This window comes from Amphibalanus amphitrite, unplaced genomic scaffold (genome assembly GCF_019059575.1).
Source record: "Amphibalanus amphitrite isolate SeventyFive unplaced genomic scaffold, NRLGWU_Aamphi_draft 000547F_arrow, whole genome shotgun sequence".
NCBI classification, from domain to species: domain Eukaryota; kingdom Metazoa; phylum Arthropoda; class Thecostraca; order Balanomorpha; family Balanidae; genus Amphibalanus; species Amphibalanus amphitrite.
In genome coordinates this window covers 747-25,041 of record NW_024882041.1, presented here as the reverse complement: position 1 = coordinate 25,041, position 24,295 = coordinate 747, and the positions used below count along the sequence as shown (strand labels likewise).

The following is a 24,295-nucleotide window of genomic DNA, read 5'->3' as shown; positions in this document are numbered from 1 at the left end:
AATAACTGATACAGAGCAGATAGAAAATTATAGACTCAGAGCTTTCTGGTGTTAGATAAATTACTTAGCCCCGACAAGATGGGTACTTATATATCAGGGAAAGCAAGCTGATGGCATTCATCGAAAAGAAATGTTTGTGACTGACAGAACAAAACATAAGGCGAAACGCGTAAATATTATACCATTGACCGTAATAATGCTGACTGTGACTCCAATCGGTCCAGCTGCTAGCACGTCGGAGAGTGCAAGGCCGATTCCTGCGCGACCGCAAAAAGGACACAAAACTCATGTTCGACATGTGCTGCTGTGCGAATCTGAAGCGATCGCTAAACGGTCTCATGTGATTCTCGGGCCTGTAATCCAGTGTGGTCAGCGCGTGCGTTTTGGGGGTATATAAGGCCCAACGAGGTGTTAAATCCGTACCAGTGCACACAGAAGCCAGTGTCGCGGATCCCACACCCGCTCCAAGCCGCCATGAAGACCGTGAGTCGCCGCCGAGACATCGGTTGTCTGTGGATAGTGTTTATAAGTTTCTGACCCAGCTTCACCATATAGTAAAGTGTAAAGCGAGATATAGAAAAATGTCTCCCTCCTGAGAAGACCTTTCTTCTTCAACTTTTTTGAAGAAAATAGCTCGTTTGTCGATTCAAGTCAACGTATTGTTCACATGCTGGTTCCTGACAACGATTCTTCGTTATATTATCTCAAAGTAAACGCACAATCCTCTTCTATTAACTAATTAGGTACTGAGGCTTTTAATTTGAAGTCATTCAGTTTGATATGAATTGCTATTCTCTAGCCTAACCACATTGAGTTATTTTTAACAATCTTCCTGTGACAGATTCTGCTCCTCTGCCTGGTGGGTGTGACGGTGGCGGACCAATCGGCCAGAATTGCCAACTACCAGTACGCCATCGCAGAGGATGGATCCTACGACGCCAGGTAAAAACACGCAAAGATCACTTTTTCATTTACCGGGCCGGAATCGGTCCTCTCTCGGTGAACTGTTTGGCATGTTTTGAGGTTAATTCTGCTTCATGAATCTGCTTACTTAAGACGACGAAATGGCAGTTCTCGATGGCTTTTGTGTCCCTCTGTTGCTGTTTTTATTGTTATGGTAGTCCAGTCATGTAGTTATTATAACCTTCATCTACAAAAAAGAAGGTTATAATGACTACATTAAATCGCAAGTGGCAAGTCATTTTTATACAATAAACGTCTTCTCTGCACACAGGTATAGGACTACGAATGGCATCGAAGCTCAGGAGGACGGCATCTCGTACCCAGGCAACGTCCCCGAGTCTGGCAACTACGTGAGGAGCGGCTCGTACTCGTACGAATGGGAGGGCGTCACCTACACGGTCACCTGGACGGCCGACGAGAACGGTTATCACCCTGTTGGCGATCATCTGCCCGACTTCAGCCACACCCGGGAGCATATTGGTGAAATCCAGGACCACTTGTAAGGCCTGTCTCTTCTCTGCCATCACTGTGTGCTCATGTCCGTTGTCCGGTCAATGTTGTCCCTGTGCTGAATGAGTATCCATCGTTATCAGTGTCATACTTGTCCCACGTCTTCATATCATTGTTTTACAAAAATACACTTTCCATGTGTTTCCAACTGGAATGTTTAGGTTATAATCTGGAGTTTGTGTTTTTTCACACCCTTCAAAGACGGGGAGGAAAACATTTGTTCGAATTTAGGGTCTCAAGTTTGCAACTTGATGATTTGATGGTAGATAACCACACATACTCTCTGGCGCCAACAACTGCCCTGGATTTCTTACAAAACAAGCCACTAAACAAATCTCAAAATATATGTAGATAAATTGGGAATTCTGTACAAACAACGTCTAACGGCTGCGTCTTCGGTAACCAGCTACTTCTTCGGTACTTCATTGGCGCCATGTAGTTAATCTTATACAGGATTTCGTTTCCAAAAGAATAGTTGCGATAAATTGTTCTTTAAAGATTAGGTTATTGCTCACATTGATATTGTAAGTTCGGGCTTGTTTTTTTTTTTAATGAGTGTTGATCTTCGCGGAAAGTTGAGCTTGAGGTGACGAGTTTACCTTAATTTTTTTTATAAATTTAGTCCGATTTTTTTATGGGAAGGATTCACAAGGACAGGGCCACCGCTAAGCGAAGCTTGTTGCGGTGACCCTGCCCTCTACCCTCCGATCGCGCAATTCCAGTTCTATGGCAGAATTTAGAGTCCAAAGTTTAACGTGCGCACATAGCCGCGCACGGCCGGTCCCCTCACTGACTTCGCCTGGCTACGGCCTGCCACCAACCGCAACCATACCTGTCAGGAGGCCCATAAATGTCAAGCGCCCGTCGCGCTTCGAACCCGGACTGTTTGTTACCGGGAACGCGTGCTCTCACCACGCGGAGTCCAACGCTCTACCAACTGAGCTACGGGACCGGCTAATGCCAATGAGTTTAACTTCTATAGGTTCCAAATAAATTCTTCGTTGTGAATTTGATTTGCTATGTTGATTTGAGATGTGTCATTAGTAACTCAGTAGTTAAAAAGAAAATAAGCTAACGGCTTTGCGAGTTTTCATCTCTATTCGAAAAAAAAATCCTTTAAAAATGCATACTTCGTGTACGAATATTATTACAGACAAACAGACCACACAACATTAGACGTAGGACAGGACAAAACATTGCACGAAGAAACTCTCAGACCACGGACAAATCGAAGGACAAATCAACGAAGAAACCGGGAAACGCACCACATGACAAACGTTTATCAGCTGAGCGTCACAGTTAGAGGATCACGGACCACGGTGATCCGGCCACAGCCGGTTCAGTAGCGTTCTCCCGTTGGCACGGCATCATTTGAAGACATTCGTTGGAACGGCGCGAAGATGCGATATTTACAGGAGCTCAGCTATTTCGCCGATGTGCTCCCTTGTGAAACTGAAGTCGGGCAGATGAGCTCCCTCGGGGTGGTAGCCGTTCTCGTCGGCCGTCCAGGTGACCGTGTAGGTGACGCCCTCCCAATCGTACGAGTAGGAGCCGCTCCTCGCGTAGTTGCCAGTGTCGGGCAGACTGCCTGGGTAGGAGATGCCGTCCTCCTGAGCTCGGATACCATTGGTGGTTCTGTACCTGTGGATTTTAACAGACGATATAATACTTATGTCGATTATTTGACAACCAGAACACGGCATAATGTTGTTTACGCGAAGAGTGTCGTGGGAAAAAAGACTGAAAAAATTCTACTTTCCCAAAATATTGAAAGGTTTACCTATTTAACATTTACCCGGTAAATGTTAAAAAGGTAAATGTTAATAAGCTAAATGGCATTTCGCTATGACATTAATACGACATAACTCATTATTTTCTATAATATTACTACATGAAATGTTACGGAAATTCCAGTTATCTTGGCCAACGTACCTGGCATCATACGATCCATCTTCTTCAATGTTGTACTGGTAGTTAGCGATTTTAGCTCCTTTGTCGGCCACGGCCATAGCAACAAGGCACAGGAGGATGACCTGCACGACACAGATTCTCAATACTTAAACGCCAAACAACAATATTCAAACTTCCCTTATTATATATTATTATGTTTTTAGCGGAACTTGCTGTACAACATGGGAATGGCCGTGAATATGGGCATAATGTTACCATGTCTACGGTTTTCCAGTTCAATGCTTCAGTGTTTTAATCAAGAATTTTGAAATCATTATAGCCTAATTCCTCGGCTGGTATGTCCTTAAAACACTAGAGATGTACACAGTCACACAAAAATTCGCGTCTATCGCTACCAGAATTGTCACTCGTTCTGCCCCATCGCGTCGTGGAACTTACTGTCTTCATGGCGAGGCCGGGGGTGGATCCGTTTCTCAACTGATACCGTTTCTCCAAAATATCTGGTTTATATACCGGGCTACATGATATCGCGAACGGACTAAACCACACCGCGATATGGTCAAACGGACATGTTCAAAGAAACTAAGAAGGAGGAGATCCCGGCAGCTTTGAACAAACACGTTTTATCAGCAAACATGGCATTTTTACATGTTAGATATCGGTTATTTGGTCAGACACAGGGTGACCGAGAATGAACGGTAAGGAGAGTGGAAATAGTAGTTCGCGTTAAGAAATAATTTCAGTGATATGCTATAGGTACAAAGAATAACGCAGCACTCTTCTTTGAGGCATACATAATGTTCAAACACAATGAGGCAAAGTTGTTCTCCGTATAACCAGCCCACTATGTGAACACGTCCTCCGTAGCCAGACCACCATGTCCTCCGTAACCAGGCCAGCATGACCTCCGTAACCAGACCACCATGTCCTCCGTAACCAGACCACCATATCCTCCGTACCAGACCACCATATCCTCCGTACCAGACCACCATATCCTCCGTACCAGACCGCCATGTCCTCCGTACCAGACCGCCATGTCCTCCGTACCAGACCGCCATGTCCTCCGTACCAGACCGCCATGTCCTCCGTAACCAGACCATGACCATGTCCTCCGTAACCAGCCTACCGCATCGTACAGACAGCCCACCCCACGCCTCGCATTGACAGATTGCCATCTGACGTCTCCTTCGTCACCAATTCATCTCCACTGAGGTGCCTCTGACTCACCAATCGCTTCACGCAGTGGTCGCTCCGGCGCATCGAACAACAAACAGAGATTACGTCTCATTACGGCCGCGCCGAAATACCGCTCATTCATCGCCGTAAACTCCGGCCGAGCATGCGGCCCTCCAGGCGCGTCCGGCATGTCGGTACACCGGCTCGACATGCTGACCTGTCGTGCAGGTGCCCGCCCTGCTGAACTGTGGGTGACAGCGCAGCGCGCCTCTAGCCCGCGGGCAACAGTGCGTGAGGGGTATTTAAGCGTGTGTGTACGGGGCCAGATGCATCAGTGAATCCACCACCGGCCAACAATGAAGACTGTGAGTGTGCGACTGCGGGCCGGCGGCGGCGCAAAAACGGCGGAGCGGGAGCCGCCGGCAGCCGTGGCGCGGGTGACAGGCCGGCACAAACAGCGCGGGCAGCGCGCGGCCGGCCGGGTGCAGATACCGCAGCCGGCGCTCGTGTTATAGAGCGGATACTCCGTGCTGGGAGGCGCGGCCGCTCAATAGGCCATGTTTGCTTTAGCGATAGTAAGGTTCGATAAAGCGAGAAAAGTTGCGATGGAAGTTTTTAGGAGCTTAGGGGGTACTTCTGACAGTGCTACTCAGCATCCATTGGTCTAGTAGTGCGCCTGCTCAAATCCTCAGATTTCTGAGATTGGTGTTAACCTGACTGTAGTTATATGAAACTGATTTTTCACTTACATCACTGACATGGAAAATGCGAGCACGCTTCACTTAATCGCTCCAAAAGAAAAGTCCGCGTCTACAACCACAACTCGATCACGTCACTGTGACCTACCGGATTTGACCCGGTCAGATCACCCGGTCCGCGTTCTGTGTCAAAATACGCTCCCATACGAGCGTATCTAGTGACTGAAGCGTATCAGACGTATCTAGTGTTTGAAGAAGAAAAACGACATACTTCCTCCCACAACTAGTATTTCTGCGTCTCGTGGCTGTAACTGAGTTTCTAACTCTATTCTCACACAGTTTGTGCTCCTGCATGTCTCTGTGGCTGAGTTAGTGTTAAGCTCCTCTATCTGGTGGCTGTGGCTGAGTTAGTGTACCTATTCCCACAGTTTGTGTTTCACTGTCTCCACGGCTGAGTTTGTGCGTCTTCTCCCACAGTTTGTGTTCCTCTGGTGGCTGAGTTAGTGCGTCATCTCCCACAGTTTATGTTCCTCTGGTGGCTGAGTTAGTGTGTCTACTCCGAAATTTTGTGCTCCTTTATGGTGTCTGTGGCTGAGTTAGTGTGTCTAACCCCACAGTTTGAGTTCCCGTGTCCTTTCTGTGGCTGAGTTAGTGTGTCTGCTCCCACTCAGTCTGTGCTCCTGTGTCCTTTCTGTGGCTGAGTTAGTGTGTCTGCTCCCACTCAGTCTGTGCTCCTGTGTCCTTTCTGTGGCTGAGTTAGTGTGTCTGCTCCCACTCAGTCTGTGCTCCTGTGTCCTTTCTGTGACTGAATTAGTGTGTTTATCCCACAGTTTGTACTCCTCTGCCTGGTGGCTGCGGCCGCGGCCGACAGGCTGGCTCGGATCGCCAACTATCAGTACGGCATCGAGGAGGACGGCGCCTACGCATCAACGTAAGACATCGATCAACTCCTCAGTGCCACATCTTACGTAAAATGCGCCACTGCACAGTGATATTGAACGAGCATAGGTGACTTTCCCAGTGATGTGATTTTCCCTAACTTGTGTGGTATAGTCAAAAAATGAATTTAAGTGTTATTCTATTAGTTTAGTTGCTTTCCTTGATTTTCAGGTTTGAGACAACCAATGGCATTAAGTCATCAGAAGAGGGAACCTCCTACCCTGGCAATGTCCCCGAGTCCGGCAACTACGTGAGGAGCGGCTCGTATTCGTACGAATGGGAGGGTGTCACCTACACGGTCACCTGGACGGCCGACGAGAACGGCTTCCATCCTGTCGGAGATCATCTCCCCGACTTCAGTCACACCCGGGAGCACATTGGAGAGGTTCAAGATGTAGAAAAGTGAATATGTGGAATAGTGCATGCCCACCGCTGTTCTTTGGGCCACGCAAATATGTGGCATACGATATTAAGTGTACCGGAACGGTCCAGTCAATATTTACCGATGCCAACGGGGGAATTATGTGTTGTCCTGATTGTGATATTTATATGTTTGTCCTATGTTCAAATGCTGTTTCGATGCCAAGTTACATATATGATCACCAAACAGTGTCCGTGTTTTAATTGGGAATGATTGAAAGCACATTAATGATGACCGGTTGAAAAGCATCGAGATCAGAAACACTAAAGGCTGAAACAGATTCTTTCCGCAGTCAGGAAATCGCATGCAAGAGCCTATTCAAATACATTAGAATCCCGCCCGCATCAATCGTATGCCGGAGTTGCGTACGAATGATGCGAGCGTGATTTAATGTATTTGAATAGGCTCTCGCATGCGATTTCATGACAGCGGGAAGAGTCTGTTTCAGCCGGCTAACGAGTAGAATATCAATATCATGCATCCTTGATCCTACCACTATGAAGTAAATGGCAAGTGTTCACTGTGTCTATCGGTTTCGTACAATATCAGTGGTTAATCAGAGAGAGAAAAGGAAAAAAGGTTAATTTCTCCGTTAAGTACTTGCGTTCAACGGGATTAAAACTGCTACAATTTAACCCATTCATAGCAAAATATCCAGTCTCCAGACAAGTGAATACCTAAAGCTTTAACCCTCGCCCTGGCAGGGCATTTTTCATAACACGGCCTGGCAGGGGGGGGGGGTCGATGCGACCCCCCCTCGCGATTGGCTCCTATGGCACCTAGAAACACCAAATTTGGTAGGTAGGTGGGCCCCCTGGAGTTCTCGCCCCTGTGCAAATTTGGTTGCTCTAGGTCAATATTTAGGGGGGTTTTGGGGGGTATAAATGTAAAAATTTCGCTAAAAACAGGTCAAAAGTTTTTCGCCTATAACTTTTGATCTAATTAAGATAGAACAAAAAGAAAAGCACCAGTGAACTCAGCACGTCAAGGCGCGTCGAATGATATACTTTTTAGCTTGCTTAAGTGTACTTAAAGTTTTTCTTAAATTTTAAGTAAACTTAAATTAATAAATTAAGTTAAAGTTGACCAAATTGCATCATATCGCATATCATTCGATTCGGCAGATCACCAGGAACACAATGATACCATTTTTGAAGCTCTAGCGTCATTATATGCCAAGTTATTGGCAAAAACGTCATTTGACCTCAGTTGACCTCATTTGACCTGACCCATGGATAAGTACACCAAACAAAGAAGCACCAAGTGACCTGCTGTTAAGTACTGTGGTTTCAAAGCACAAAAGTGATAAAACGAAGCGGATATCTCCAATATTTTCCGAATTTAGTATTTTCCCATAGGCTTAACATTACGACGTCATGACCTCTAACTGACCTCAGGTCAGTGACCTCAAAAAACCCGAACTATATGTTATACAACTCGGTGAACTTAGCACATCCTGAAAGTTTGAAGGAAATCAGTGCAAAACTGTGAGTTGGACAGGTGCAAAAAGAAAATTGAAATTTGACCATGACCTTGTACCGGTTTTTCTGACCTGGTGACCTGACCCAAGGTCACCCGGACCTGAAATTTTCAGGTCATATGTAAAAAGGTTGCCCCATAGGCTGTGTCAAATTTGGCGGCGCTGCGCGCCGCCGTTTTTACGTTATCTTCGAAAAACCTTAGGGGGGGTCACATCGACCCCCCCCCCTGCCAGGGCGAGGGTTAAAAAACCGACATTTATTCGTTACTCGTACAAAGGGTCAGTACGGCCTTCGTTTCCGACAAATGGGTAATAATTAACAAGCTGTTGAGCTACCGGACCACGGTGACACAATCTGAGGTCATCAGCGGCTTACGACTCAGGCGGTGGCAGGTGGCCCCAGTCAGCCAAACCACAGCTCAGCACAGCTGGGTGGGATGGAAGGCAGCGACACCGTTGGGCGCTAATGAGGGGCTTAACAATTAACAGCGCCACCTCCGACAGGGGGATTATCATATCTCAAATAAATATCACATCACATATCCTATACAGTTAACACAAATAACAGCAAAAGTAAATGAAGAGCTTGCGTGGAATACTTTTTGTGATCCAATCTGCATGTCGATAAACGATAACGATATACTTGACATAAAACTTAAAACATCTTGCGAATACCGTCAAATACGACTGTAATGGTCGGGTCGAAACCGGTCAGGTCACAGTGCCGTGCCAGAGCTGTGATAACGGACGGTGCTCCATTCAAAATACTCGTATCATCTATCTCCAAGAGTACCTACATGGATTTGTATAAAACTCCAAGGCAAATATGTTCATTCATTTGTTGGATTTCGCCAAACCCAAACCAGAAATTGTCAACTGACTTTCAGATATACGAGATATACCATCTGTCATAGCTTCCAGTATCATATCAGTAAACATTGAAAGGAACTATGCCTTTGGAAGTCAATGTGCCCCAGTAGGGAGTTGATATTCTATTAAAAACGAGTCAAATGTACGACGAAATTAAAAGGTGACATAGTCTGGTCAGCATTCAGCAGCAATGTATGCTGACACATTTGCTAAAGGCCTTACACATTTGATTTTGAAACGCACATAACAAGCTTGATTACGATGTCTTCCGTGGAAGACTCCATCGGAGACACTGGGGACTCATGGACGGAAAATCGAAATCGTCACATGGCCGTGAGCAAACATGTTGAGTGGAGCACAAAACGACATTGTATGACGCTCAGAAAAACAGTAGGGCTTCAGACTCTGGAACGACAATGAGCTTTTTGTCCCGTCAGCTTGCATTGTTTTAGGGAGGATGAGCTGATTTTTTATTTTATTTATTTATTTATTTCACATCATCAGGTATTTCCACACAAAATGGGCTATTCCAATACCCTCGTCATACAATGTAACACCGCACGGTATAAAAAAAAAAACAAGTTATAAAAACACACACACACACATCTTCATGAGAACAAAATCGCGGACACTTAAAATAAACTAACTAGTCACGAAAAAAAAAAATCACGATGCATCAGCCAACATTTTACGAATGTGGCGCTTAAAAGAAGTCATGCTAAGGTGGTTCACATGTTGATCTATGGCGAATGTGTTATACAATTTGGATGCACGATAGATGAATGTACGTTTTCCATGGTTGTTGCGGGGGCGAGTGGTTGAAATGTGATCCGACTGCCGTGTTCTTCGAGAGCTTGATTCATGATTAAACAACAGTGCTTCACGCAATCCTATTGGTACGTCCAGCGATAAAATTTTATGAATCATGCACATGTCAAAATAGTCAACTAGCTTTGGAATAGTGAGCCAACCTAAGTCTGAAATGACATCCGAAACATGGTCGTATTTCCGTCGACCGGAAATAACTCGTGCTGCGAAGTTGACTATTTTTTGTAGTTCGGTCAGTACATTTTTGCCACAGCTACCATACACCTGCGCACAGTATCGAATGTGAGAAAGTACAAGAGAATCGACGATACGAGGTAGAACAGAAGCCGGTAGAGTATGCTTAACGTGCGAGATTCCAATGAGAATGCCAAAACATTTGTTAACAACATGTTGCACGTGGCGCTCCCATGACAGGTTTGGGTCCATTATCACACCTAAGTTCCTCACGCTCTCGGTAGACATCACCACTTCACCCATGAATGACACTTTTGGAACTTCATCTAACTGGACTAATTGCCGTCTGTCACCGAAAACCATCAGTTCCGTTTTACTAGGATTAACCATCATACCGTTTTGCATAAACCAGTTACTCAAGATACCTAAAACGTCTTCCATAGCACACTGCATATCCCGAATTTTGTGTCTCGACCCGGTTAGTGCTAGCTGAGTATCATCCGCATACCTGATTAAAGTTACTCGGAAACCGTTCACAGAGGACGGAATGTGACATGCGATGTCATTGCTTAGAATATTAAACAATAAACTTCCTAACGTTGAGCCCTGGAAGCATCCCACCGATATCGGTAAGGGTTCTGATAATTCGTCGCCGATCCTTACCCTCTGAGTATGTCCCTCGAGGTAGCTCTTGAACCACCCTGTCCTAATCTGTAAGAGACTCAATTTTTCAAGAATAGTACTATGATCGACCACATCAAAACACCGACTTAAATCTAAAAGAGCTAGCAATGAAATTTCCGAATTGTCCATACCTTTCAAAATTTCGTCAGTCATTGATACGAGTGCCGTTGCCGTGGAATGATTTGGCATAAAGCCATGCTGATCGATGGTGAATAAATGTTGCTGAGTCAGATAACTAGTCACCTGGGTGTGAACTATTTTTTCAATGATCTTACAAATGACACTCACAATGGTTATGGGTCTAAAATTCGCCGCTTCCGAGGGGTCATTTCTTTTGTGCAAGGGTAGCACCTCTGCCTTCTTCCATCCATCTGGTACAGTTTCCGTCACTATGCTTGTATTCACTATGCGCAACAAATATCTGCCTACTACTCCAAAACTTAACTTCAAAATTTTGAGTGGCACATCTCCTTCAATGCTGGAATTTTTGTTTGGCATACTGAATATAACAGCTTTAAGATGATCTAAAGTCACAGGCGTCAGCGTGAGGGCACCGGCGTTAACACGAGGCAAGCGAACGTTGAGTTTTTCCATTCCGGAACTCCGAAAGTCTCTCATCACCTTCTCTCTGGTTTGCGTGCCGATCGACGTAAAATAACTGTTAAGTTCGTCTGAAGAGATATTGGCTGGTTCAACACGGCGACCACGTTTTGGCGCTATGACTGGTTTCAGGTGATGAAACAGTGCCGCAGGTGACGATTCGTCAACCTTTTGTTTGATACTTTCCCTTACATCTCTTCTGATGGCCCTTTTAACCTGAGCGTTGAGAGTCCTATAGGTCAGATTGTCACCAGTTGATTTTGCTAATCGTCTTTGATTCATCAGATCCAGAGTTTCATCAGATACTGGGGGAGGTGATGGGTTATTTACTTTAAACCTACGCAGTGGGGCATGCACATTCAAAATACGCGTCATTTCAGAAGAGAAAGAACTCCATTGCTGGTCGCATGAGTCATTGCTTTTTACGACACAATTCCAATCAGTGGACTGTAAGTCCGCAATGAATGCCTGTGCATCAAAAGCACGCCAGTTACGACCCGTGCGATACTGTGACGCTGATTTGGCCCGTGGGATGATGGTTAACAACGATACGCGTTTGTGGTGCGCGGCATAATCACATACATCGACAGAGACACTTGGTGGACAGTTTGTACTAAACAATGCGTCAGAAAGCATGAACACGTCTAGAATTGATTTTGTGTCGCCTCGAACAAAGGTAGGCTCGTTAACCTGGCAATGCAAGCCATATTTGCCTAGTTCTTGCAATCGAGAGTGTGCTACTGGACTGGTTTTGGAGTCTGAGTTCATATCACCAGCCAGGATGATGCGGTTAGATGGGTGCGCAGTGATGATCGCCTGGAGCTCTTCTTCAAGATGGTTATAGTCAGCGTGGACTTGTCGGGGATTTGTAGACGGCGGGCGATATAGACCGCCCAGAATGGTGACCCTCCTCTTGTCCAGCTTGACTTTTAGCCACAGTGACTCCAGATGAGATTCTCCGGGCGATTGTTTCGGGTTCACCGTCTCCGCTTGCATCTCTTCTCTGACGTACATTGCAACTCCTCCTCCCGACTTCTTCCTGCCGATGATACGATCTCTCCGGAATAGTCTATACCCGGGGACTTGGAGCATGTTATCAGGAATAGATTTCTTCAAATTTGTCTCGACGAAGCAGATTTTTTTTTTCCATTCCAAAATGTTTATTGCGCATCGACAACCTATAAGTAAAACGATCGGAAAATGAACGTGAATAACAGAGATAAAGCAAAATAATATAAGAGTGGTGCAAAAGCACATTGTGCTTGACTCTAGGCACCACCTCTTGTAACATAATCAGATAGACATCATAAAACATAAAACAACATGAACATAGCCTTCAGATCAACGTCGATTATAACATAAACATACATCGTAATGAAGGTAACGTAGCGTAATGAAACAAAACTACCACTGCCGCCGCCACGACAGGCCACCGACCCAACCCGCGCTGACGTCACTCAGCCCACCGGGGACGCCGCCCACAAAACTGAATGAGGTAGGTAAATTAATAGGTAAATCTGTGCGAACGAAGCAAGAAATTTTGGAAATGCTGAGCCACCGCACGACAGTCCCCGCCGCCAAGATCGTCGCCATGCAAAAGAACACGTAATAACCGTGTAGTTGACATTTGACCAAAATTTTCGCCAAAAATTTGCAACATGTCCCGGTAAAGTTCCTCTCTCTGCAAATTATAGTTGGGACACGCGAGAATGAAATGATGAATATTTTCTGTTTCAAAGCCACAAGCACATTCAGGTGTATCGTGCCTTTGTATTTGAAATAAATGTGAATTTAGTTGTGACATTTGCATTCGTAGCCTAGAATGGAAAATATTGCCCATTTTAGTGCCAATTTTGTAAAAGGGAGAAGGCCCAGGCACCCCCAGTCGCTTCGAGATCTCTCTTTGAAAGGAACGAGGAGGAAGGGATCGGATGGATTCGGGAAGCTGGTTCCAGGATTTGCCTGTTGAGGGGAAAAAGGACTTCTGGAAGGATGTGGTTCGGTTGGGAGGCATGGTGTGTGTGTTGGAGTTGCGTAGTGTTCTGCCGGTGTTTTCTGCACGTGTTTCTGGCATGATCATCGTGATATAGTTTGGCGTTTGGTGTCTTGGATTAGTGAATGTATGATATAAAGTGAGTTTGTGTATTTGTCGTCTTACAGTCAGTTTGTCCCAGCCCAAGTCTTGTAGAAGTTTTTCGGTTGACGTCCTGAACATAGCCCCCGTCACAAGTCTCCCTGCTCTGTTTTGTAGCGTGTCAAGTCGGGCAGCGTCTTGTATTGTTATGTGTCCGTCATATATTGTGTCACAGTAGTCAAAGTAAGGTCTTATATACATCTTGTAAATTTGGTCGAGAATGGGCCTTGGTATGTAACGTGCAATGGAGTAGAGTGGACTGAGTGATTTGTGTACCTTGTTGCATATTGCATTGACGTGTTGGTGGAAGCGTAGGTCCTTAGAAAGTGTCAAGCCAAGGTGAGTATGAGTTTCATGAATGGGTACGTTTGCGCCCTCGAAAGTGAGCTTTGGTGGTGTGTACTGATGTCTGTGTGAAAATGTTTGTTGGATGGTCTTCGTAGCGTTGAATGTAATTGCCCATTCTCGACCATATTTGTGGATTTCGTCGAGGTCTTGTTGTAGTGATAGCTGTACGGCGTCAATGTCTGCTGTCGTGTGCGAGGCGTAGATAGATGTGTCGTCAGCGAAAAAGAGAATGTCATTCTTTATTCGTCTTGAAAGTCCGTCGAGATACATAAGTGCCAGCAAAGGCCCGAGTACGGATCCCTGCGGGCAGCCCGCATTTATTGTTTTAGTGGCCGAGAATGTGCTGTTGATCCGTACTCGGTGTGTCCTGTCACAAAGATATGATTTTAACCAGTCGAAAAGTGAGTCAGTAATTCCGAAGTCGTGCTTACTCTTGTACAATAGTCCGTCATGCCAGATCTTGTCAAAGTATTTAGAAATGTCGAGGTAGATAGCAGTAAAGTCTCGTCCCATGTCCAGTGATTTGTACAAGTTGTGAGTCAGGTATAAAAGCTGTTGTTCTGTACTGTGGCTACGCCGGTACCCACTCTGCTTGTCGGTCAAAAGAGAATGATTCAGTAAATGGGAATATATACCCTTGAAGACAATTTTTTCGAAGACTTTAGATAACGATGAAAGTATACTGATGGGACGGTAACAAGTGTAGTCAGAAGGTGATCCCTTGTTTTTGAAAATTGGTTTTATGTTTGCTTCTTTAAATTTCGATGGATAAATTCCCTGACTTAGTGACATGTTAAAAAGTTTGGACAATGGTTCTGCGATGATGAGAGCGGTTAACTTGATAAGTTTTACTGGAATTTCATCGGGGCCCGTTGATTTGTTAGGATCGAGTGAATTTAGTATTTGGAGAACCTCTCTCTCGGATGTCATCAGTTCACCCAGAGTGGGCACCGGCGTTCTGTCTGAGTCATGATTTAGTGGATGTCTGTGTGTGCCGGTTAAGTCGACCGTCGCTTGACTGGCGAAATGATTGTTTAATAGCGTCGCTTTTTCGAAGTCGTCAGTTAATATGTCTCCGTTATGTCCCTCTAGCGGTGGAATAGTGTAGTCGCGTGTTCGTCCTGTCATTGTGCGTAGTGTTTGGTGGTACTTGCGTGGGTCGTGCTTAAGTGTCAAAAGTTTCTCCACTTGGTGTTGGATGTGTTGTCGCTTCAGCCTTTTGTTCATCGATGTCACTTTGTTTCGTTGATATTTCCATCGGTCCCAGTCGTAGGCAGTCTGAGTTCGTTTGGCTCGTCTGAACAGTCTGTCGCGTTTCCTTATTTGTGTTTTTAGGTCGTTTGTCGTCCATGGCTTTTGAAATTTGTCTCTAACTATCTTTTTTGGAATCGATGCGTCGGCAGCACTTGATAAAGCCTCTATAAACAGTTCGGTTGCTGTGTCTATGTCGTTGTCCAGAATTTGTTCCCAGTCAGTGTCTTGTAAAAGTCTGGTAAGAAGTTGTGAGTTAAGGTTTGCATAATCCCATATCGTTTTATGAGTGAGGTCTGTCGTGTGTCGTGGAAAAGCAGTACATACAGTCGCAAATATTGGGAAATGGTCTAAACGTGAAAACGAAGGTAATATCCCACTATCGATAATAATGTCAGTATTGTCTGTAAATATTAAGTCGCGTAAGTTGCTTTTGTCGTTTGTCATTCGGGTGGGTTGTGTGATAAGTTGGCTGAGTCCTAGCATGCTAGCAGTGTCTTGGAGTCTTAGGTCGAAGGTCGTGATACCACTGTGATTAGTCATGTTGTTGAGATACACGTTCCCGGCGTTAAAGTCTCCTAAAATGATGGTTACAGTTGGTGAGTGTTTTTGAGCGAGGCTTACGCTTTCCGAAAAACGTTCAATGAAACTTTGTTGTCTATTAGCGTTTGAATTTGGCGGCAGATATGTACAACAAATAAGAATAGTTTGATTTTGCGTTTTAATTTTCGCCCATATCCATTCCTCTTCCTCCAATTCAAGCTCAGTCAGTCTTTTTATAGGCAGTGAGGCGTGGGCATACAGGGCCACTCCGCCTCCGTTTCTGTCTCTATGTCTAGTGAAAGGATCGTGAAAACCGCCTAATTTATATAATGTGGGAGAAACTCTGTCATCTAATTTAGTTTCTGTAAGCGCACAAACTTTTACATCATTAATTTCGACAAATTGAAAAAGTTCGTCAATTCTGTTTTCTGCCGTCACGCTATTGATATTTACATGAGCCACATTCAAATTTTGTGTTAATGGCGGGCCAGGATTTGGCTCAATGCCGCTCATAGTTAGCAAAAGATTAATGTCATGATATATACTTAAGAGGTACCATTGAAAGTTTGAAATGTTTCCAACGTTGTCAGTGGGGTGGATAACAGTTAGTCGTTGTCTTGAGTACCTGATACTGTATGTGATGTGTGCTGTGGTGTCTGTAGGCGTGTGTGTGCTTGTGATGTACTGGCATGGGAGGGATAGGAGAGAGACATCAGAGTGATTACCAGCGACTGGGGGAGCCCGGTGCCACCGTCCGCAAAGAAGTCCTGAGGCAGTTGTCTGAGGCGGCGAGGGCAGTCGGTTGGTGGTCCACAATTTCGACATCACCGGAACGCCGAAGGCAGGGTGGGCGAGCGTCACCGGCGGGGCGAGGGCAACTGCAACATATGGCAAAGTCGGTGAATTGAAGGTGGCGGCGGCGAGCAACACGGGTAAGTAAAACGTAAACTAAGCAAACAGACGAAAACGAAAAAACAAGATAAATGATACAATAAAAACAAGACTGGACCCTCTTGAAATTATCGGTGCATTAATTTGACGTTTGCAAGTGGTAACGAAACTATACGGAACACAATATGGCATACGATAGCAATTAAAGCAAAAACTCGAATTGTATACGAGATCACATTATTAATGCAAAACACACTAGAACAAATACAAGAGAATACAAAAACTTAAGCCTCAACAAATTGTGAGATCATACAAGGTGTACGATACGATCAGTTTACTGGTTAGTGTCCACTCATTTCCTAGTCCAAATCAAGACTCCCCTCCCTCCCCCAGCCACCCACCCGTAGTTCACACCCGTTGTTCACACACCCAACCCCGACTTGAGACACTTGAACCCATCCATGTTACGCCTCCAACAATCGGTTACCCTTAACGGCCCAACCAGCGCCCGGCAAAGCTACGGAGGCCACCAGGCGTGCTCGCTCCGCGAAACACGTGACGGAAAGCTGTGACAGCCGTGTAGGGCCGCACTACCCGGCAGCCAGGCAGTGTCTCGGTCTGCCGCTGCTCGCGGCCAGGTACCCCGGCACAGCTGCCACACGGCCGTCACTGCGAGCTCGACTCATAAGGGTCACAGGGTCAATGGGTATCCCAAAGCCCAGGCTAAAGTCCAAAGTCGAACCCATTGGGCAGACCGGCTTTGGGAGATAACAGCGCGAGGACTGCCAGGGGCGACAGCCGAGTCGCCAACTGTCAAGACGGCGCCCACCGCGCGGCCGCACCGGGGCTGTCGGGAGACCGGGGCCGGCAGACGGGACGGGATGAACGTTAGGTCGCCGTACCGGGTCGGCCAGGGTCAGCGCAGGTCAACCAGACTCACCGGGGTGCGGGGGGGGGGCGCCACCAAGCTATCCCGCAGAGGCGGTCCCAGGCCGCGACGGGCGCCGGACAAACGAACCGGCTCGACTCACACAACACACAGGGCAGAGCAGCTGGAACGCTGGGCGGACGAATGCGGTCGTCACGTTGGGGTAAACCGGTATGTGCTGGTTACAGCTAGCGCACCGCTCTGTCCCTGCGTCCGCTCCTGCCGCGGCCCGGCGCGGGACGGAATCCCTCGTCATCACTCGGCGCCGCAGCGGTGTCTCCAGGTCGGCGGTCGGGGTCGACAGCCGCGTGTAGGTCCTCCAGGGACCTAATCACTGTCGTCTGGGCTCCTTCCCGAATCCTTATCTTCATTTTGCCGACGTCCGTCCAGGCAGAATGGATCTTTCCTTCCTTTTTCAGGTTGCGGGCCACGTACATCGTGTGCTGGTTTTGGCGAGTCAAATTGTCGGACAGGAAGGTTTTGCCCGCCACCTCCGGCGACACAGTTGAACCCCGGACCGGCCGGGGCTTCCGGAGCTCTCGACGGGCGTTGTACAGCTCCTGGCGTTTCGTGAAGTTGGCAAACCTCACGATGATGGGTCTGGCCTTGCCGGTGCCGGGCTTGCCGATCCGGTGCGTGCGGTCGATGTCTGCGGGCGCAATGGCGACCCCAGCCATCTTCGCCAGGTCGGTGACGAGCTGATCAGTCGACTCGTTGGCCGTCTCTGGAACGCCGGCGATGTTGACGCAGAGACGGCGCGAATACTGCTCGAGCTCGTTGAGCTGGTCGTTGGTGCGGCGCAGCTGGTCCTTGAGCTCGGCTATCTCTTGGTCCTTGACTGCCACGGCCTTGGCCACGATCGCCTCCATCTTACCTAGTAGCAGAGACTGCACGTCGTCGTCCTTCAAGCAGTCCATCATTGCTTTTTTAATGTCTTTCGCCTCCATGTCTGCTCTATCACTGCAGTGTCACTCGCCGCCACCGGTCGCTCAGCACCCGAAAGCGATCACTGTATCCCGTCGGCGGGTCACTCACAGCAGTACCGGCGGACCGGTCACGCACTGGTCGGCGGGCGGGGCGAGACGAGCGGGCGCGACCTGACCGGGCGGCGGTCAGTCGAAGACTGTGTATTTGATAAGATAAATAGATTTATTATAATAGATAAATAGATTTCTTCAAAGACAGATGATATCAGGTTGATTTTGATGAAGGTCCGCCCTTACATCTGGTAGTTTTGGAAGTAAAGAGCCGATGTTTTGGAGTTCGATTTTGATATTCCGATTCTGTCGGATGTCCGTTCCTCCAACCGGTGGTCTGGCTGGTGTCTCATTGTTGCTCTGTGCAGATTGTACTGTCTGTCGGATGTTCAGTCGGGTGGGCTCAGTCAGGCATCGTCGTGCAGGTCGGTTTGCATCTCCATTCCTGTCACTTTCCCTTTCCGTCCCAGTCCTTTCACTTTCGGCCACCGCGGGTCGATCCCTCGTTGCGGGCCGGTAGCCGCTGTGGACGGGGATTGGCTGGGGACGACCGGGCGCTGCCGCTGACCCGTCTGGGCGCTGCGCAGGGGCGTCTCCAGGCTCCGACTCGGTAGAGGTCGATATCCGGACGAGAGTCCGAATGTGGTTCTCGGAGCTGTCGGCATCTCTGGCAGCTGTCGAGCCGGCCCGGCGCAGCTGGATCCGCCATCCGGCGCGCCTCCCTCTACGGTGCCTGGCGCCGCCCCCGGATGTGGACGGTGTCTCCCCAGCTTGGATGTCAGCTGTGGAGCGGCGCCGGTCCACCTCAACTGCCGTCAGATGGGAGAGGGTAGAACGCGGTAGGCCGAGTCTCTCTGCAGCAGGCTGTATCTGGGAACGGTCTACCTCTTCCGGAATCGGTAGATTTTCAAAAGCTTGTGCGCGAGGCCACTTTTAGACGGGAGCGACCGATCAGAAACAGAGTCCGTACGAAGAATACTCTGATTCAACACCTTCAGAGACACTCCACCAAATTCACGGTAAGTTAAAACGTACATGTGCACGTTTTCAGGTTCAAACACTGTCGAAAACACTGATAAAAGCCCCTAAAAGCTACGGAGCTAACAATGGCGGCAGCCATAGTCAGGCGCTCAGCCAGGCATTCTGATTCATATGGCTGCTCGCTTCATATACGCGTGCGTAAAAAAAAAACAGATTATAGTTTTTCAGTCCACTGCTAACCTAAGAATACTTTAACGGTAAACGTTGCTGGTGGCATCCTCGATTCAGCCTGGCTAATTAGGCACATCAGACGGTTGTGAAAAAGTATGACCTTCGATACGTTTTAAGATCTGCTTTAATGTTTCCCAGAAAATCCTATCTGAATAACCACAACGTGCTTGTCAAATGGATGTAAGCGGCAAAGCGACATACAATCACTGAGAGCTTTATCACATTTTTGTCCAAATGTAGCGGCAAATCTCATTTTCCGACGGTGAATGGTCCCAAGGCAGCCGGGAGCTGCTGGCTAAGCCAATGGAAGAGTGACGTTTACTGGCGTCAAGCGCGCCACTCTGCGTGACAAATCGCAAGGCTGCTTCCCACCGGAGTCGCGAAAAAATGCAGGATTAAATTTCTGATTGAATAGCTGTCAGTTGGTGACGTATATAAGGGGGTATGATCGCAGCAATAGGCATCAGTCGATCACCAAAAGCTCAACAATGAAGACCGTAAGTTACTCTGGAAGAAGCTCTCATACCACCTTGTGAACTGCGGCGGGCAGAGGGACTATATTCATATCACCAGTGAAGATTGTCGTGGTGTGGAACACATGGACCGCAGTGTTCATGTGCGCAGCTTCAGCAGTGCTTATCAGTGTAGTGCTGAGTGAGAATCGGTAGTTGGAGTTGGTCACAAGTTATGGACCTTGTGCAATTCGCCTCAAAGCCAATAGTTGCAACCGCCAGCAAAGTTTGTAGCCAGGCTTTTCAATTTTGATGGTTTCTTCTCTGGATATGGCCACTGTAGCTAGCTGGTTTTCTTGACCATCACATTGCTGCAAAACAGGCAATTTCGTAGTTCATTTAAGAAAAGCAATATGAAATTTCTCAGCCTTCATTAACCGTCAATAATACGGCTTACGGACTACTTAAATTTGCTAACTGACATGTTATCCTAAGTCATAAAAGCTGGCAATAACTCTCATGCTGCTACTTATATTGAAGCACAATATTTCGCTGTCATTTCCAGTTCGTCCTCCTCTGCCTGGTGGCTGTGGCCGCGGCCGACCAGAGTGCACGGATCGCCAACTTCCAGTACGGCATCGAGGAGGACGGATCCTATGCTGCCAAGTAAGAGAAATGGCCGATGAGCTGTGATTTGAGAGTGAGCCTGTAACGAGTGTGTCGGTTTTATCTCATTTATCATTAGGTATGCTGGTGCGTCTTTCGTTTACTACTCCAAATGTTACAGTTTTTTTTCGTTTCCCAACATCTTGACAGACACGTGAAATGCGAATTGCGTAAGCAATACGTTTTCATGGCAACAAAACAATGCATTGTCGTTTTAGTAGTTTTTCTCCGGCGATGAATGCATGCATCATGAGTCTGTGTTTTCAACATGAAATGTGATTTCGGTAGAGAATAGCCGTTTTCACGACGGGCTATCCGGCGAGTGCATCTAATTTGAACAAATATGCACCTAATCTCTTTTACAGCAATATCTTTATTTTATTAATTTATTTCAGTATTTTAATCGATGATACTCTCTGATAATATGACAAAGCAGGCATATAAGCAAATAGTGCAACCCTAGCTGATAGCTACTAAGAGACACACTGAACCTAATTTGACCAAATCTGCACCAAATGTGCACCAAATGTGCACCAGATGGCCGTCGTGAAAACGGCAAATGTCGATTCTTCTCCGAGACGTTTTAAGGCACGTCGGAAATCAATTGCGACTAACTCCCTTTTCAACACTACAGGTACGAAACTACCAACGGCATTAAGTCTGACGAAGACGGCATCTCGTACCCCGGCAACATTCCCGAGTCGGGTAACTACGTCAGGAGCGGCACCTACTCGTACGAATGGGAGGGCGTCACCTACACTGTGAACTGGACGGCCGACGAGAACGGCTTCCACCCGGAGGGTGACCACATCCCCGACTTCAGCCACACTCGCGAGCACATCGGTGGTGTTGACGATCATGAGTAAATTTGTGAAAATCATTCATGTACAGTAGTCTCTCATCAGATTTTGACCGGCGCTGTGGCTGTGGCCACTGTGTGGAACACTAAAACGCCATCATAGCCTGCTATATGTGTTCCTCCATGTCTCTATATGTGTTTGTCCCGTGCAATGTGTGTCATGTGACTCGTCCACTTGTTGTGTCCCGAAACACTAAAGGAATACAATTATTTTTTAATGTATGGGCTTTTGACGAATTTCGATTGCGATTGACAATTTGGGAGTTGGATTCAGTCTACCTTGTCTCCCATTCCGAAATGCTTATTTGAAGCACATGCATTAGTTGTATATGCGACTGGAAAGTGGAAAGTGGAAACTATTTGTAATAGCCCAGTTTATCCTAAATGAAAAGCAGCTGTTCTCCGTACATCACATTCCTAACTGAGGTCCAGGACCTAAGCATAAGGTGACTTATCAGCTCTCCCGGGTGAATGAGAAGTTGGTGCCTCCCACTGACGATTTTTTCGCAATTGCGCTCGGAATTCGCCGGAGAGATAGAGACCTGAAAATGATGTACTCGTATCTGGCCTTTCATTCCAGCCGAATCTTGTAAAACAACACGCATTCTCATGTTAAACCTCGCATGTGTAGGGGGGTCGGATGGACCCCCCATGGTTTTTTCGCGAATAACTCGCGCAAAAAGCGGCCGATCGCGACGAAACTTTCATTACCCTCAAGTTGATCAACTTTACACCTACTCTGAAAATTTTATGACCCTGACCCAAGTGACCTTTCACCTGTGACCTACTTCTCGAGGCCATGTTTGGCCGGAATCGCGATTCGGCGTATGTCGGCTCGCATTAGCCGTGCGTTTGCAAGCTTCTCGTGGTTTCAAACGCTCAAACCAGTAGTGGCGGAACACGTTCAATTAAGGGGGACACTGCCGACTTTTGGTCCCATTCTTTCCATGCAACGCCCATAGGGCTAATGTTAAAACTCCCAAATCAAAGGGGGGCACGGTGCCCTGGTGTCCTCCCCGTTCCGCCGCATATGGCTTAAACATGAGATTTGATGTTGCTCCCATGCATTTGGGCGGATGTCAAGGTCACCTGAAGGTCAGGTCAGGTCATTGACCTTTGGTGACCTCGGTTCACTTTTTCGAGCTGTACATGTTTCTAGGCTAGTTTTTGAAGCTGAATTCGAATTTAGCAGCCATTTGAACCTTTACGAAGTAGTTTTGGTGCCTTCGTAGCATGTTACGAGGCTGTCAGAGGCGGTTGACACGTACTACGAATACCCGTCACGACGCCTACTGGTTGACCTGACCTGACCTGACCCGACCTGGTCTAAATGCTGTAAGACATCATCTGTGATCAAAACTAACACGATATTCGTGATCAACACCCCGAACACCCCCTTAGCAGCCACACTTTACGACTTTCTAACAGGTCCCGATTTTCCCGACTTTGGGTCATTGACCTGACCTGGAAGGTCAACCAATGACCTAGGATCTTAAAATCGGATATCATCGACTTGCTCTCGTCACGGGCAAGACGCTCGTTTTTTTCCCCACGAAGTTCTAGCTCGATCAGGGGCCAGACGGCAAGGGGGGTCCAACCGACCCCCCCCCCCTACACATTAGAAGCTGGCTAACGCCGCACACATGCGAGGGTTAAGGCAGGTCACTGATCTTTAGCGTCACAATTGATCCTATGCACGGTCCTAAAAAGTCGCACATTTGCAGCACCCTCAGTGTTTCCACATATTTTTGCCCCCTCATATTTCTACAGGGAGATAAAACTTACAAGAATTAGTAACCTCCCGAGCTCTCGCAACTTTCGCAACAGGTCGCCCACGTGACATCGCCGTTTTAACCCTCGCCGGCACAGGCCATTTTGAGTCCTTCGACGGCACAAGGGGGGGGTACGACCCCCCCTCGCGTTTGGCCCCTAATGGAGCTAGAGCTTCGCGGAAAAAAACGAGCGTGTTGCCCGTCACGAGAGGAAGCCAATGATATCCCATTTCAAGGTCCGAGGTCATCGGTTGACCTTCCAGGTCAGGTCAATGACCCAAAAATCGGGACAGTCGGGACCTGTTAGAAAGTCGTAAAGTGTGGCTGCTAAGGGGTTTTCCGGGGTGCTGATCACGAATATCGTGTTAGTTTTGATCACAGATGATGTCGTTAAGCGTTTATACCAGGTCGGGTCAGGTCAGGTCAGGTCAACCGGTAGGGGTCGTGACGGGTATTCGTAGTAAGTACCTGTCATCCGCCTCTGGCAGCTTCGTAACATGTTATGAAGGCACCAAAACTACTTCGTAAATGTTCAAATGGTTAATAAATTCGAATTCAGCTCCAAAAACTAGCCTAGAAACATGTAAAACTCAAAAAAGTGAATCGAGGTCACCAAAGGTCAATGACCTGACCTGACCTTCAGGTGACCTTGACACCCACCCTAATGCATGGGAGCAACATCAAATCACATGTTTGAACATTTGAAACCACGAAAAACTTGCAAACGCGCGGCTAATGCGAGTCGACATACGCCGAATCGCGATTCCGGCCAAACATGGTCTTGGAAGTTGGAAAAGAGGTCACAGGTCAAAGGTCATTTGGGTCAGGGTCATGAAATTTTTAGAGTAGATGTTAAATTGATCAATGCGAGGGTACTGAAAGTTTCGCCGCTTTTTACGCGAGTTATTCGCGAAAAATCTTAGGGGGGGGGGGGTGCTGCATCACCCCCCCCCCCCCCTGTGCCGACGAGGGTTAAGCAATGGAGAAATATGGACGGTGCTATTTTGG

The 24,295-nt window shown here is 47.2% G+C and overlaps 3 protein-coding genes across 5 annotated transcripts; 2 read left to right on the top strand and 1 right to left on the bottom strand.

The window, feature by feature from the left end:
• The first annotated feature begins 427 nt into the window (after window positions 1-427).
• On the top strand, window positions 428-21,735 carry LOC122393678 (cuticle protein CP14.6-like). Of its 3 annotated transcripts, XM_043389915.1 has the most exons (4): window positions 460-483; window positions 842-859; window positions 20,574-20,656; window positions 21,291-21,735. In XM_043389915.1, the coding sequence occupies exons 1-4, from the start codon at window positions 475-477 to the stop codon at window positions 21,520-21,522; spliced, it is 342 nt and encodes a 113-aa protein (XP_043245850.1). In that variant the 5' UTR covers window positions 460-474; the 3' UTR covers window positions 21,523-21,735. The 3 variants fall into 3 exon arrangements, with proteins under 3 accessions (XP_043245851.1, XP_043245850.1, XP_043245849.1); XM_043389916.1 differs by lacking the exons at window positions 20,574-20,656; window positions 21,291-21,735 and adding an exon at window positions 1,235-1,621 and having other exon boundaries at window positions 428-483; window positions 842-942; XM_043389914.1 differs by lacking the exons at window positions 460-483; window positions 842-859 and adding an exon at window positions 19,993-20,035 and having other exon boundaries at window positions 20,556-20,656.
• On the bottom strand, window positions 2,604-3,904 carry LOC122393679 (cuticle protein CP14.6-like). Its single transcript, XM_043389917.1, has 3 exons — window positions 3,823-3,904; window positions 3,406-3,506; window positions 2,604-3,114 (listed from the first exon to the last, which is right to left on the bottom strand). The coding sequence occupies exons 1-3, from the start codon at window positions 3,829-3,831 to the stop codon at window positions 2,883-2,885; spliced, it is 342 nt and encodes a 113-aa protein (XP_043245852.1). The 5' UTR covers window positions 3,832-3,904; the 3' UTR covers window positions 2,604-2,882.
• LOC122393677 (cuticle protein CP14.6-like) lies at window positions 4,877-6,807 on the top strand. Its single transcript, XM_043389913.1, has 3 exons — window positions 4,877-4,925; window positions 6,089-6,189; window positions 6,369-6,807. Exons 1-3 carry the CDS (start codon window positions 4,917-4,919, stop codon window positions 6,601-6,603), a joined length of 345 nt encoding a protein of 114 aa, XP_043245848.1. The 5' UTR covers window positions 4,877-4,916; the 3' UTR covers window positions 6,604-6,807.
• Window positions 21,736-24,295: the final 2,560 nt, after the last annotated feature.

What these genes read in the sequence shown, in the direction of transcription:
- LOC122393678 (XM_043389915.1), top strand. An exon ending in GACGGATCCTATGCTGCCAA is followed by an intron (nt 20,657 to 21,290) that starts GTAAGAGAAATG and finishes TCAACACTACAG; the next exon opens with GTACGAAACTACCAACGGCA.
- LOC122393679 (XM_043389917.1), bottom strand. An exon ending in GATGGATCGTATGATGCCAG is followed by an intron (nt 3,115 to 3,405) that starts GTACGTTGGCCA and finishes TAAAATCCACAG; the next exon opens with GTACAGAACCACCAATGGTA.
- LOC122393677 (XM_043389913.1), top strand. An exon ending in GACGGCGCCTACGCATCAAC is followed by an intron (nt 6,190 to 6,368) that starts GTAAGACATCGA and finishes CTTGATTTTCAG; the next exon opens with GTTTGAGACAACCAATGGCA.